The 16003-nt window shown below is 49.8% G+C and overlaps 1 protein-coding gene across 6 annotated transcripts in view; it reads left to right on the top strand.

Moving 5' to 3' along the window:
* LOC134948304 (uncharacterized) overlaps positions 1-12177 on the top strand; it is a 39973-nt gene extending 27796 nt beyond the window's left edge. For 3 of the 6 annotated variants that reach the window (XM_063936210.1, XM_063936209.1, XM_063936208.1), the window contains exons 11-14: positions 9523-9565; positions 9701-9787; positions 10754-10872; positions 11730-12177. In XM_063936210.1, the coding sequence (XP_063792280.1) occupies positions 9523-9565; positions 9701-9787; positions 10754-10872; positions 11730-11902 (422 nt within the window). In that variant the 3' untranslated portion in view covers positions 11903-12177. Of the gene's footprint in view, positions 1-6433; positions 6544-9522; positions 9566-9700; positions 9788-10753; positions 10873-11729 lie in introns of those variants that run through there. The other 3 variants (XM_063936211.1, XR_010182941.1, XM_063936212.1) reach the window with 3 other exon arrangements.
* The last annotated feature ends 3826 nt before the right edge of the window (positions 12178-16003 follow it).

Raw genomic sequence — 16003 nt, 5'->3', positions numbered from 1 at the left:
CTGTCAGCAGTATTCATTCCGGGAGTGGACAACTGGGAAGCAGACTTCCTCAGCAGACACGACCTTCACCCGGGAGAGTGGGGACTTCACCCAGAAGTCTTCCACCTGATTGTAAACCGTTGGGAAAAACCAAAGGTGGACATGATGGCGTCACGTCTAAACAAAAAACTGGACAGATATTGCGCCAGGTCAAGGGACCCTCAGGCAATAGCAGTGGACGCTCTGGTAACGCCGTGGGTGTACCAGTCAGTGTATGTGTTCCCTCCTCTGCCTCTCATACCAAAAGTACTGAGAATCATAAGAAGGAGAGGAGTAAGAACTATACTCGTGGTTCCGGATTGGCCAAGAAGGACTTGGTACCCGGAACTTCAAGAGATGCTCACGGACGAACCGTGGCCTCTACCTCTAAGAAAGGACCTGCTACTGCAGGGGCCTTGTCTGTTCCAAGACTTACCGCGGCTGCGTTTGACGGCATGGCGGTTGAACGCCGGATCCTAAAGGAAAAGGGCATTCCAGAAGAAGTCATCCCTACTCTGGTCAAAGCCAGGAAGGAAGTAACCGCAAAACATTATCACCGCATTTGGCGTAAATATGTTGCGTGGTGTGAGGCCAAGAAGGCCCCTACAGAGGAATTTCAACTGGGTCGTTTCCTGCATTTCCTGCAAACCGGACTGTCTATGGGCCTAAAATTAGGGTCCATTAAGGTTCAAATTTCGGCCTTGTCGATTTTCTTCCAGAAAGAACTGGCTTCAGTACCTGAAGTTCAGACATTTGTGAAAGGGGTGCTGCACATACAGCCTCCTTTTGTGCCTCCAGTGGCACCTTGGGATCTCAATGTTGTATTGAGTTTTCTAAAATCACATTGGTTTGAACCACTTTCCACTGTGGACTTAAAATATCTCACGTGGAAGGTGTCGATGCTGTTAGCCTTGGCTTCAGCCAGGCGTGTGTCAGAATTGGCGGCTTTATCATATAAAAGCCCTTACTTAATTTTTCATTCTGACAGGGCGGAATTGAGGACTCGTCCTCAATTTCTACCTAAGGTGGTTTCTGCATTTCACATGAACCAACCTATTGTGGTGCCTGCGGCTACTAGGGACTTGGAGGACTCCAAGTTGCTAGACGTTGTCAGGGCCCTGAAAATATATGTTTCCAGGACGGCTGGAGTCAGGAAAACTGACTCGCTGTTTATCCTGTATGCACCCAACAAGCTGGGTGCTCCTGCTTCAAAGCAGACGATTGCTCGTTGGATTTGTAGTACAATTCAGCTTGCACATTCCGTGGCAGGATTGCCACAGCCAAAATCAGTAAAAGCCCATTCCACAAGGAAAGTGGGCTCATCTTGGGCGGCTGCCCGAGGGGTCTCGGCTTTACAACTTTGCCGAGCAGCTACTTGGTCAGGGGCAAACACGTTTGCTAAATTCTACAAATTTGATACCCTGGCTGAGGAGGACCTGGAGTTCTCTCATTCGGTGCTGCAGAGTCATCCGCACTCTCCCGCCCGTTTGGGAGCTTTGGTATAATCCCCATGGTCCTTACGGAGTCCCAGCATCCACTAGGACGTCAGAGAAAATAAGATTTTACTTACCGATAAATCTATTTCTCGTAGTCCGTAGTGGATGCTGGGCGCCCATCCCTAGTGCGGATTGTCTGCAATACTTGTATATAGTTATTGTTACAAAAATTCGGGTTATTATTGTTTGAGCCATCTTTTCAGAGGCTCCTTTGCATTTATCATACTGTTAACTGGGTTCAGATCACGAGTTGTACGGTGTGATTGGTGTGGCTGGTATGAGTCTTACCCGGGATTCAAGATCCTTCCTTATTATGTACGCTCGTCCGGGCACAGTATCCTAACTGAGGCTTGGAGGAGGGTCATAGGGGGAGGAGCCAGTGCACACCACCTGATCCTTAAGCTTTTATTTTGTGCCCTGTCTCCTGCGGAGCCGCTATTCCCCATGGTCCTTACGGAGTCCCAGCATCCACTACGGACTACGAGAAATAGATTTATCGGTAAGTAAAATCTTATTTTTTCCTGCATCTGAGGAATTAAATGAAGTATGTGATGAAGCGTGGGTTTCTCCTGATAATTCCTAAAAGGTTATTGGCAACGTACCCTTTCCCGCCAGAGGATAGGGCACGTTGTGAAACACCCCCTAAGGTGGATAAAGCGCTCACACGCTTGTCCAAACAAGTGGCGCTACCGTCCCCGGATACGGCCGCCCTTAAGGATCCTGCTGACAGAAAGCAGGAGACTATCCTAAAATGTATATACACACATACTGGTGTTATACTGCGACCAGCGATCGCCTCAGCCTGGATGTGCAGTGCTGGGGTGGCTTGGTCTGACTCCCTGACTGAAAATATCGATACCCTTGATAGGGACAGTATATTACTGACTGTAGAACATTTAAAAGATGCATTTATATACATGCGTGATGCACAGAGGGATATTTGCCGACTGGCATCAAGAGTCGGTGCGCTGTCCATATCCGCCAGAAGAGGTTTATGGACGCGGCAGTGGTCGGGTGATGCCGATTCTAAAAGGCATATGGAAGTATTGCCTTATAAAGGGGAGGAGTTATTTGGGGTAGGTCTATCAGACCTAGTGTCCACAGCAACTGCTGGGAAATCCACGTTTGTACCCCAGGTAGCCTCTCAGCATAGGAAGACGCCATATTATCAGGCGCAGTCCATTTCGGCCCCATAAGGGCAAGCGGACAAAAGGCTCCTCAATTCTGCCCCGTGGCAGAGGGAGAGGAAAAAGGCTGCAACAAACAGCCAGTTCCCAGGAACAGAAGTCCTCCCCCGCTTCCGCCAAGTCCTCAGCATGACGCTGGGGCTCTACAAGCGGACTCAGGTGCGGTGGGGGCCCGTCTCAAAAATTTCAGCGCACAGTGGGCTCGCTCACAGGTGGACTCCTGGATCCTTCAGGTAGTATCTCAGGGGTACAAATTGGACTTCGAGACGTCTCCCCCTCGCCTTTTCCTAAAGTCTGCCTTACCGACGACTCCCTCCGACAGGGAGGCGGTATTAGAAGCTATTCACAAGCTGTATTCCCAGCAGGTGATAATCAAGGTACCCCTCCTGCAACAAGGAAAGGGGTATTATTCCACGCTATTTGTGGTACCGAAGCCGGACGGCTCGGTGAGACCCATTTTAAATCTAAAGTCATTGAGCACTTACAATGGTGTCTCTGGACATCAAGGATGCTTACCTCCATGTCCCAATTTACCCTTCTCACCAAGGGTATCTCAGGTTTGTGGTACAGAACTGCCACTATCAGTTTCAAACACTGCCGTTTGGATTGTCCACGGCACCCCGGGTCTTTACCAAAGTAATGGCCGAAATGATGATACTTCTTCGAAGAAAGGGAGTTTTAATTATCCCTTACTTGGACGATCTCCTGATAAGGGCAAGATCCAGGGAACAGTTGGTGGTCGGGGTGGCACTATCTCAAGTAGTGTTGCAGCAGCACGGTTGGATTCTCAATATTCCAAAATCGCAGCTGATCCCGACGACACGTCTTCTATTCCTGGGGATGATTCTGGACACAGTTCAGAAGAAGGTATTTCTCCCGGAGGAGAAAGCCAGGGAGTTATCCGAGCTAGTCAAAAACCTCCTAAAACCAGGCCAAGTGTCAGTGCATCAATGCACAAGGGTTCTGGGAAAAATGGTGGCTTCTTACGAAGCAATTCCATTCGGCAGATTCCACGCAAGAACTTTCCAGTGGGACCTGCTGGACAAATGGTCCGGATCGCATCTTCAGATGCATCGGCGGAGAACCCTGTCACCAAAGACAAGGGTGTCTCTCCTGTGGTGGTTGCAGGGTGCTCATCTTCTAGAGGGTAGCAGATTTGGCATTCAGGACTGGGTCCTGGTGACCACGGATGCTAGCCTGTGAGGCTGGGGAGCAGTCACACAGGGAAGGAATTTCCAGGGCTTGTGGTCAAGCCTGGAGACTTCACTTCACATAAATATCCTGGAGCTAAGGGCCATTTACAATGCCCTAAGCAAAGCAAGACCTCTGCTTCAAGGTCAGCCGGTGCTGATCCAGTCGGACAACATCACGGCAGTTGCCCATGTAAACAGGCAGGGCGGCACAAGAAGCAGGAGGGCGATGGCAGAAGCTGCAAGGATTCTCCGATGGGCGGAAAATCATGTGATAACACTGTCAGCAGTGTTCATTCCGGGAGTGGACAACTGGGAAGCAGACTTCCTCAACAGGCACGACCTCCACCCGGGAGAGTGGGGACTTCACCCAGAAGTCTTCCACATGATTGTAGACCGTTGGGAAAAACCAAAGGTGGACATGATGGCGTCCCGCCTCAACAAAAAACTAGACAGATATTGCGCCAGGTCAAGGGACCCTCAAGCAATAGCTGTGGACGCTCTGGTGACACCATGGGTGTACCAGTCGGTGTATGTGTTCCCTCCTCTGCCTCTCATACCCAAGGTGCTGAGAATTATACGGCGGAGAGGAGTAAGAACTATTCTCGTAGCTCCGGATTGGCCAAGAAGGACTTGGTACCCGGAACTTCAAGAAATGCTCACAGAGGACCCGTGGCCTCTACCTCTGAGAAGGGACCTGCTCCAGCAGGGACCCTGTCTGTTCCAAGACTTACCGCGGCTGCGTTTGACGGCATGGCGGTTGAACGCCGGATCCTAAAGGAAAAAAGGCATTCAAGACGAAGTCATCCCTACTTTGATAAAAGCCAGAAAGGATGTAACCGCAAAGCATTATCACCGCATCTGGCGGAAATATGTTGCGTGGTGCGAGGCCAAAAAGGCCCCAACGGAGGAATTTCAACTGGGTCGATTCCTGCATTTCCTGCAAGCAGGAGTGTCTATGGGCCTCAAATTGGGATCCATTAAGGTTCAGATTTCGGCCCTGTCGAGTTTCTTTCAAAAAGAACTGGCTTCAGTGCCTGAAGTTCAGACGTTTGTTAAGGGAGTGCTACATATACCGCCTCCTTTTGTGCCTCCAGTGGCACCTTGGGATATAAATGTTGTTTTGAATTTCCAAAAATCATTTTGGTCTGAACCACTTAAAACGGTGGATTTAAAATATCTCACGTGGAAAGTGGTCATGCTGTTGGTCCTGGCTTCGGCCAGGCGGGTGTCAGAATTGGAGGCTTTATCCTGTAAAAGCCCTTATCTGATTTTTCATATGGACAGGGCAGAATTGAGGACTCGTCCTCAGTTTCTCCCTAAGGTGGTTTCAGCTTTTCACCTGAACCAGCCTATTGTGGTACCTGCGGCTACTAAAGACTTGGAGGACTCCAAGTTGCTGGACGTTGTCAGGGCCCTGAAAATATATGTTTCCAGGATGGCTGGAGTCAGAAAATCTGACTCGCTATTTATCCTGTACGCACCCAACAAGCTGGGTGCTCCTGCTTCTAAGCAGACTACTGCTCGCTGGATTTGTAGTACAATTCAGTTTGCACATTCTGTGACAGGCCTGCCACAGCCAAAATCTGTAAAAGCCCATTCCACAAGGAAGGTGGGCTCATCTTGGGCGGCTGCCCGAGGGGTCTCGGCTCTGCAACTTTGCCGAGCTGCTACTTGGTCAGGGTCAAATACTTTTGTAAAATCTTACAAATTTGACACTCTGGCTGAGGAGGACCTGGAGTTCCCTCACTCGGTGCTGCAGAGTCATCCGCACTCTCCCGCCCGTTTGGGAGCTTTGGTATAATCCCCATGGTCCTTACGGAGTTCCCAGCATCCACTAGGACGTCGGAGAAAATAAGAATTTACTTACCGATAATTCTATTTCTCGTAGTCCGTAGTGGATGCTGGGCGCCCATCCCAAGTGCGGATTGTCTGCAATACTTGTACATAGTTATTGTTAACTAATCGGGTTATTGTTGTTGTGAGCCATCTATCCAGAGGCTCCTTCTGTTATCATGCTGTTAACTGGGTTCAGATCACAAGTTGTACGGTGTGATTGGTGTGGCTGGTATGAGTCTTACCCGGGATTCAAAATCCTTCCTTATTGTGTACGCTCTTCCGGGCACAGTATCTGACTGAGGCTTGGAGGAGGGTCATGGGGGGAGGAGCCAGTGCACACCAGGTAGTCCTAAAGCTTTACTTTTGTGCCCAGTCTCCTGCGGAGCCGCTATTCCCCATGGTCCTTACGGAGTTCCCAGCATCCACTATGGACTACGAGAAATAGAATTATCGGTAAGTAAATTCTTATTTTTTCACTCATAATCTGTAAGATGATTGTTTGGTACTTTTTCTCTCAGCTTTGCGATGCTTTCTGGATAAAACCTGTTCCGTTTACAAAATGGCTGCCTCTGTTGTGGCAGTCACGCTTCTATCATTTGTTCTTGAGCTATGTTCTGCGTAATATTAAAGAAAGCATTCAGCATATACACTTTATTAATGTATGGGGCAATATGGTCTGTAGCAGTGTCTGTCTGATCCGTAGCCTCCGTGGTTTGTGACGTGGCGCGATCATCTGACTCTGGGAGCAGAGATTCTCCATCCTCCCCTGGATTTTCACAAAGCTCTGGGACAGGCGCTGAGCCCTATAATACAGTGAGTAATATTATAACTATTCTGTATCTGCCACAGGCCCATGCTTGTCTGATGGGGGCTATAGTGTAAATTCCTCCAGCTACAGGTCTTATTCCTAAATTTCATTATTTTCACTTCATAAATGTGTGTAGGTTTCCCCTATACATGTATGTCCGCTGCTCAGTCAGAATGGCGTCTGCAGACAGCACCAGAGCGCTGTAGTAGAGTGTGTGTAGTTCCCCTATACATGTATGTCACTGCTTAGTCAGAATGGCGTCTGCAGACAGCACCAGAGCGCTGTAGTAGAGTGTGTGTAGGTTTCCCCTATACATGTATGTCCGCTGCTTAGTCAGAATGGTGTCTGCAGACAGCACCAGAGCGCTGTAGTAGAGTGTGTGTAGGTTTCCCTATACATGTATGTCGCTGCTTAGTCAGAATGGCGTCTGCAGACAGCACCAGTAGCGCTGTAATACAGTGTGTGTAGTTCCCCTATACATGTATGTCACTGCTTAGTCAGAATGGCGTCTGCAGACAGCACCAGAGCGCTGTAGTAGAGTGTGTGTAGGTTTCCCCTATACATGTATGTCCGCTGCTTAGTCAGAATGGTGTCTGCAGACAGCACCAGAGCGCTGTAGTAGAGTGTGTGTAGGTTTCCCTATACATGTATGTCGCTGCTTAGTCAGAATGGCGTCTGCAGACAGCACCAGAGCGCTGTAGTAGAGTGTGTGTAGGTTTCCCTATACATGTATGTCGCTGCTTAGTCAGAATGGCGTCTGCAGACAGTACCAGAGCGCTGTAGTAGAGTGTGTGTAGGTTTCCCTATACATGTATGTCCGCTGCTTAGTCAGAATGGCGTCTGCAGACAGCACCAGAGCGCTGTAGTAGAGTGTGTGTAGGTTCCCCTATACATGTATGTCCGCTGCTTAGTCAGAATGGCGTCTGCAGACAGCACCAGTAGCGCTGTAATACAGTGTGTGTAGTTCCCCTATACATGTATGTCACTGCTTAGTCAGAATGGCGTCTGCAGACAGCACCAGAGCGCTGTAGTAGAGTGTGTGTAGGTTTCCCCTATACATGTATGTCCGCTGCTTAGTCAGAATGGTGTCTGCAGACAGCACCAGAGCGCTGTAGTAGAGTGTGTGTAGGTTTCCCTATACATGTATGTCGCTGCTTAGTCAGAATGGCGTCTGCAGACAGCACCAGAGCGCTGTAGTAGAGTGTGTGTAGGTTTCCCTATACATGTATGTCGCTGCTTAGTCAGAATGGCGTCTGCAGACAGTACCAGAGCGCTGTAGTAGAGTGTGTGTAGGTTTCCCTATACATGTATGTCCGCTGCTTAGTCAGAATGGCGTCTGCAGACAGCAGCAGAGCGCTGTAGTAGAGTGTGTGTAGGTTCCCCTATACATGTATGTCCGCTGCTTAGTCAGAATGGCGTCTGCAGACAGCACCAGAGCGCTGTAGTAGAGTGTGTGTAGGTTTCCCTATACATGTATGTCGCTGCTTAGTCAGAATGGCGTCTGCAGACAGCACCAGAGCGCTGTAGTAGAGTGTGTGTAGGTTTCCCTATACATGTATGTCGCTGCTTAGTCAGAATGGCGTCTGCAGACAGCACCAGAGCGCTGTAGTAGAGTGTGTGTAGTTTCCCATATACATGTATGTCCGCTGCTTAGTCAGAATGGTGTCTGCAGACAGCACCAGAGCGCTGTAGTAGAGTGTGTGTAGGTTTCCCTATACATGTATGTCCGCTGCTTAGTCAGAATGGCGTCTGCAGACAGTACCAAAGCGCTGTAGTAGAGTGTGTGTAGGTTTCCCTATACATGTATGTCCGCTGCTTAGTCAGAATGGCGTCTGCAGACAGCACCAGAGCGCTGTAGTAGAGTGTGTGTAGGTTTCCTTATACATGTATGTCCGCTGCTTACTCAGAATGGCGTCTGCAGACAGTACCAGAGCGCTGTAGTAGAGTGTGTGTAGTTTCCCTATACATGTATGTCCGCTGCTTAGTCAGAATGGTGTCTGCAGACAGTACCAGAGCGCTGTAGTAGAGTGTGTAGGTTTCCCTATACATGTATGTCCGCTGCTTAGTCAAAATTGGCGTCTGCAGACAGCACCAGAGCGCTGTAGTAGAGTGTATGTAGGTTTCCCTATACATGTATGTCCGCTGCTTAGTCAGAATGGCGTCTGCAGACAGCACCAGAGCGCTGTAGTAGAGTGTGTGTAGTTTCCCATATACATGTATGTCGCTGCTTAGTCAGAATGGCATCTGCAGACAGCACCAGAGCGCTGTAGTAGAGTGTATGTAGGTTTCCCTATAAATGTATGTCTGCTAATTAATCCTTTACTGCACAGATGCGGCAGGAAGGAGAATACTAACCTGTATAAGGGGGCATTGGGCTGAATGAAGGGGCCCTGATACATGACTACCAGGGTTGTATGGGGTGTTTAATATGCAGGGGAGGGGTGGATAGTGGAGTGGGCTTAATCTTCACCATTTTCCGGTGGGAGGGCAGCTTGCTTGAATGCAGATATCTCCAGTTCCTGGAAATATATTTCTTACCTTTGAATGGGATAAATACCTAGAGAGTCCCACGTTTCAGAAGATATTGGGGACTTGGGGATCAGAGTTCAGAAGCTAGAGTAATCCACCGGCGAAAATATAAAACTTACTTTCATACTAGTCTAAAACCGCCTGCATCCGTTTCAGCACATTCCACACATTCTGTGTGAACGTCATGGGCAACAGGTCGTGGAGCTTTTACGACGCAACTTCGCCGTGCGGCTACATGGTCATCAGTGCACACGTTTGGGCGCTTTTACAAGTTTGATACGTTTGCGGCATCAGCATCTAGCTTTGGACGTCTAGTGTTACAGGTGCCAACCAGCTCTCCCGCCCAAGGGGGAAAGTTTGGTACATCCCAGGAGTACTCCAGTGCCCCCTAGTGGATGAAAAAGAAAATAGGATTTTGGTACTTACCAGATAATTCCTTTTCTTTTAATCCACAGGGGTCACTGGACGCCCACCCAGAGCAGTTTCACCTGGCTTGTGGTAAGTTCAGTATATCTTATGGTAACACACACACACCAACTTGTTAAAATATTAAGGTGATTGTTATCTTTTGTCGTGTCAACTTTATAGTTGACCGTTCTGTTATAATGTTATATGTAATTCTCCATTGTTCAGCTTCTCTTTTGCTCCTGTTCGGCTCAGTAAAAAAATCCCAAGAGTACTCCAGTGCCCCATGTGGATTCAAAGAAAAGGATTTATCTGGTAAGTACCAAAATCCTATTTTTACAGTCATATCGTTTAGCCAGTAGAGGAGGTTAGGGTTAGGCTGCGGGAGGGGAGGGTAAGGCTGTGGAAGGTGGAGGTTAGGGTTAGGCTGCCGGAGGGGAAAGTTAGGGTTAGGCTGTGGGAGGGGAGGGTAAGGCTGTGGAAGGGGGAGGTTAGGGTTAGGCTGTGGGAAGTGGAGGTTAGGGTTAGGCTGTGGGAGGTGGAGGTTAGGGTTAGGCTGTGGGAGGTGGAGGTTAGGGTTAGGCTGTGGAAAGGGGAGGTTAGGGTTAGGCTGCGGGAGGGGAGGGTAAGGCTGTGGAAGGGGGAGGTTAGGGTTAGGCTGCCGGAGTGGGAAGTTAGGATTAGGCTGCGGGAGGGGGAGGTTAGGATTAGGCTGCGGGAGGGGAGGGTTAGAGTTAGGCTGCGGGAGGGGGAGGTTAGGATTAGGCTGCGGGAGGGGGAGGTTAGGGTTAGGCTGTGGGAGGTGGAGGTTAGGATTAGGCTGCGGGAGAGGGAGGTTAGGGTTAGGCTGCGGGAGGTGGAGGTTAGGATTAGGCTGTGGGAGGGGGAGGTTAGGGTTAGGCTGTGGGAGGTGGAGGTTCGGATTAGGCTGCGGGAGGGGGAGGTTAGGGTTAGGCTGCGGGAGGTGGAGGTTAGGATTAGGCTGCGGGAGTGGGAAGTTAGGGTTAGGCTGTGGGAGGTGGAGGTTAGGATTAGGCTGTGGGAGTGGGAGGTTAGGATTAGGCTGCGGGGAGGGGGAGGTTAGGGTTAGGCTACAGGGGCGGTGAAGTCGGTTAGGGGTTGAGTGAAAATAACGGTTGAGTGAAAATAACGGGATCCGTCACAATTCCGCCGTCTGTCTTCTGACAGTCAAGATCCATACTACCGGGATTTCCTACCCAGCCTGGGAACATATCAATGTCCTGTGCTCTAATTGTCCTTTGAATGCTGTTATTTCTTTAGTGCTAATAACTTTGCAATGAAGGGGAAGAGGAAGACGCTGAATGTGACGGATGTGTTGGCGGCTGTGGAGGAGATGGAGTGTCAGCGGTTCCTGACGCCACTGAAAGAGTCCCTGGAAGGTGGGCACTCCCAAAACCAGGAGACAGTGTATGACAGTTGTCCCCATACTTTAAGCATTCCTCTGTGTTATGTGTTGGACTATCATACCTCCCAAAATACAGGAGATGGTAGTAGGGACACCTTGAGCAAGCCAAAGGTATACATCTGAAAAAGGGTGTGGCCTCGGGAGGGGGGTCAGTGAGACGGGTGGTCTTCAGTTTGCTGGCTGTCGGGATCCCGGCGCACAGTATACCGGCGCCGGAATCCAGACAGCCGGCATACCGACACGACCCCCCTGGAGGAAGAATAAGTAGCGCGCCACTGTGCCCGCAGCGTGGTGAGCGCAGCAAACTCGCAACGGGCTCATTTGCGCTCGCCACACTGTCAGTATGCCAGCGGTCGGGATCCCGGTGCCGGTATGCTGGTCGCCGGGAGCCCGGCCGCCGGCTTACCATACTACACTCAGTGAGACAGCCAATCCAGTAACAGAATAGGTGGGTAGTTGTATAGGGAACTTTTGCTTGGAAGTCAGTAGCTTTCCCCTGTATAAGAGTTTTCCTTCCTGTGTAGACGCTCTGTGAATACTGAAGGTTACTTTCCAGACATGAGAAGTATGGGGGTACTGAGCGTGATACCTCATTGGTTGCTCATGATTCTCGTTGTACAGCATTCAGCGCACACTTGCTTCAGTGCAGCTGTAAGTGTGACCTGTACGGAACAACATTAGGGGTTGCACATGGTAGGTAATGTTGGGTAGATGGTCACGGAGTGCCATATATTAGTAAGACTGGTTGTGGGATGCCGTTCCTAAGTGGTAGCGTTGTCTATCTGAGTGCTATAGCCACGTGCACAGATGATTGATTGTCCTGTCCCTCAGCTTACAGACGGGACCAGAAGGGAAAGAAAGAAGCCACCGAGTTGAGGAAGAAACACAAGGACAAGAAAACTGACGGTGACGACCCAGATCGGAGTCGGGAAGAAGAGGTAGAGGAAGAAGAGGAAAAGATGGATGAGGATGAAGCAGCGGAAGAGGAGGAGGTGGAGAACTGAGGAGAAATCGCCCGTTTTGCCGGACATTGGGGCCACATTACTATGACTGTAAGCTCAGTGCCACCAGGAAGATGTTTGGGCAGCCACCTCTCATCTGTCAGACCTGGTATCTTATTCCGTCTTCTTCATAGCTGGTTGGGGGCCACAGCTTAGGACTGATTCATGGCTGGAGAATTGTTCACCTGGAGACGAGGTGTCTGCAGCCGACTGGTTACGCCGGCACCTAGACAAGTTTTGCTTTTTGTTAATAAATAAGGAGTATATGTTTGTTTCTATTCAAAGCCTCCTGGAACTTTTCTGCCCATTAATGATCTAAATTATGCACATTACCCCCGCCCCCCATTGCGCCCCCCGTTGGTGGTGGAGATTCTTTGCGGCAATGCTTCTTTGCTCACTGATTGCTTACTGTAATAAGCGCTAAGCTGTGCCGCCAGATGCCGTGGCGCAGAGATTTGACTTGTTCTGTACATCATTACTAGACAGGCAATCCCATTTCCCAGTACGCAGGAAACAGACCTCTGTGATAACATTCTGCCAGAGCTGTATTATGTTACAGAAGGGTCGGACAGGCTCCACTGCAGCAAATGTCACAGTCATTGGTAACGCTGCTCTGTGGATTTCATTCACTTTTATATTATTAATAACTGGTTTTCTGAATTACATGAGTGTAATATTGTCTATGTATTATAACTTATATTTTAAATGAAGGTATCAGAAAATGTATTTAGGGCTGCTCGCCTATTCCCTATTGTGCAATTGAAAGCTAACTTGTCAAATTCGGGCATATTCAATTAACTGCAGCGTGAGAAAAGGCTATTCAATTAAATAGCCTTTTTCCCGTGCCTAAAATAACCGCGCAAGCCGAGTTGAACCCATGTTCAGCCCTGCTCACTACCCCAGTTCAAATACCAGGTCAGACCACCTAGATTATTTTACCTGGCCATGTATCAAACACTAACATTCCCAATATGAAGAGGATCCAAAACTACAACTAATACCCCTTTCAGGCCGCCAGCAATATCCCGGGTCGCGGCGCAGTCTGAGAGGGGTATTAGTTGTAGTTTTGGATCCTCTTCATCTTGGGAATGTTAATGTTTGATACATGGCGTACACAGTTTGGGTACATCTCTGATGGTTGGTGGACTGTGCAATCACAGGACCCGTTGCTGCATCATTGCACCCAGTACCCCCTAAGCCACAGCCTGATTGAAAAGCTGCTGCCGGTTTGGGGTGACGCCAGGCAGGATACCAGAAAACAGGGGCGTGTACAGATATAGCCACGCTCATCCAGCCTGCGGCATTGCCGCACTAGCACACGTCTTAGTACGCTGCCCATGTATTCCTATAGGCGTTCATACTTGAGCGCACACGCATGATCGGCAAGCTGCAGGCTAGATGAGCGTGGCTACATCTATAACTAAGGAAACATTATCCCAGAATGTCCAGGTGACGTCCATATTCTAAGGAGACCTCCAGGCCTGCGGCAGAGGAGGCCACCCAGCTGGATCCTGCTGCATGTTCTTCTGGAATGGTCATGGCCTGGATGATAGACCCTCCAACATCACCCCTTCCACCAGGTACTAGATGTTCCGCTCCTGGACCTTCCACTTCATTCATCATTAAAGTCGCCCCTGTGTTACTACTTCATTGATGAGAAGGGTGGGTCAGTCACTACTGGTGACTGCGATTGTAACTGAAGTGGGAAGTCCAGAGCATTCTGTGCCTGGTGGAAGGGGTCATGATGTATTGTAGGGCAGTGGTTCCCAAACTCTGTCCTCAACGAGCACTAACAGACCAGGATTTAGGTATATCCATGGCCTAGCACAGATGGTTAAATCCTATTGACTGAGGTGCTAATTAAGTCACCTGTGGCCAAGCATGGATATAGATAAAACCTGGACCTTTATTGCTCCTCAAGGACCGAGTTTGGGAACCATTGATGTAGGCTATGTGATGGGGCAGTCTGTATCACCCTGGGCGTTCCTCCTACTGCGGTCTGCTGTGTCCAATCACAAAAACAGCCCCCATAGGTGTCACAGTGGGCTGCTAAACGGAGACCTTTTGTAAATGTAGAGACCACTGGGCTACACCAGAGCCGTCTTAACATCAGTGTAGGCCCCTGGGCACAGCAATACACTGGGGCCCCTCTATACACCCATCAGCGGTAGAGGTGGGGGGTGCTATCAGTGGCAGCTTTGATGTTCCGCGTGGGGGTAGGGGTGTTCTATCTTCTGCTCAGCATGTAGGACCTTGAGAAATAATTTCTGCTAATTACTCCTTTACTGCACAAATGGGGCGGGAAGGAGAACACTAAACTGTAGAAGGGGACATTGTGCTGAATGAAGGGGCCGTGGTACATGACTTCCAGGGTGGTAGGGGGGGTGTATAATACACAGGGGAGGGGTGGATAGTGGAGTGGGCTTAATATTCATCATTTTCCTGCGGTTAGGGCAGCTTGCTTTACTGCAGATATCTCCAGTTCCTAGAAATAGATATCTTAGCTTTAATGGGATAAAAAAAAAAAAAACTAGAGATTCCCACCTTTCAGGAGATACCGGGGACTTGGAGATCAGAGTTCAGGAGCCAGAGCAATCCACCAACAAAAATATAAAACTGCATATTAGGCGTGTGGAGCTGGAGCAGGGACCAGCTGCTTGAAGGGTGATATCTCTGGTTCTGGGCATAGTAGAGACAAGCTGCCAGTATCCACTGAGAGGGGAGAGTCCCAGCTTTCGGAGTATACCCTCAGAAAAACTCTAAGTTCGACAGAACCCAAGATATCTGGCTGGGAAGAACATATCTCCGGTTCCCCAGGGCCGATTTTCAAAAATCTGGTACCCCTGGAAAGAGGGGACCCTCAGCTATCAGCTTAGGGCCTTTTTACTCCTGGGGCCCTTGGGCAAGAGCCCATTGAGCCCATACGAAAAGATGGCCCTGGGCTACACCCGTCATAGCTGCGTCCTGCTCTGTGGCTGTTCTATAGCAGATGCTATCCTTATATTATGGTGGGCGGAATGTGTAGCAGGTGGTCTATAGCCTACAGTGAGGTAACCCTAAGCTGGCACTCACTCTGCAACATCAGCAGCTGCGTCACAGAGGTGGGGGGGCAGGTGACCATCATTAGCCTGTGTGTGTGCCGCCATCTTCCCACAGCAATGACCCCAGTGACCTGGAAGAGATCCAGCTGCCCATCTCAATTAACTGACCAAGGGGAAGGTATCAAACCTTGGAGAGAGATAAAGTACCAAACAATCAGCTTCTACCTGCCATCTTATATATAGGTTGGGTTTGAAAAATTATAGGAGCTGATTGGTTGGTACTTTACCATGTGAATGGTCGACACCGAAAATGTCAACACATGGTTTCTAATGAATTTTAGGGTTAGGCACTTGGGAGAGGGTTAGGGTTAGGCTGTGGAAGGGGAAGGTTAGGATTAAAATAATAAAGTGTCAACATTTCCGTGTCGACCCTTTGCATGTAGACTTTTTGAACCTGTTGACCTAAGTACCCCTCCCATAGCCTAACTGTAACCTCCCCCTCCTACAGCCTAACCCTAACCCACCCCTCCTGCAGCCTAACCTACCCCTTCCTGCAGCCTAACCCACCCCTCCCACAGCCTAACCTCCCCCTCCAAGCAACCTAACCCTAACCCACCCCTCCCACAGCCTAACCTCCCCCTCCAAGCAACCTAACCCTAACCCACCCCTCCCACAGCCTAACCTCCCCCTCCAAGCAACCTAACCCTAACACCCCTCCTGCAGCCTAACCCTACTCCACCCCTCCTGCAGCCTAACCCTAACCCACCCCTCCTACAGCCTAACCCTACTCCACCCCTCCTGCAGCCTAACCCTAACCCACCCCTCCTGTAGCCTAACCCTACTCCACCCCTCCTGCAGCCTAACCCTAACCCACCCCTCCTACAGCCTAACCCTACTCCACCCCTCCTGCAGCCTAACCCTAACCCACCCCTCCTGTAGCCTAACCCTACTCCACCCCTCCTGCAGCCTAACCCTAACCCACCCCTCCTGCAGCCTAACCCTAACCCACCCCTCCTGCAGCCTAACCCTAACCCACCCCTCCCTGCAGCCTAACCCTAACCCA

This window comes from Pseudophryne corroboree, chromosome 8, assembly GCF_028390025.1.
Source record: "Pseudophryne corroboree isolate aPseCor3 chromosome 8, aPseCor3.hap2, whole genome shotgun sequence".
Classification (NCBI taxonomy): Eukaryota; Metazoa; Chordata; class Amphibia; order Anura; family Myobatrachidae; genus Pseudophryne; species Pseudophryne corroboree.
The sequence above is the reverse complement of the archived record's forward strand: the minus strand, read 5'-3'. Positions and strand labels throughout refer to the sequence as shown.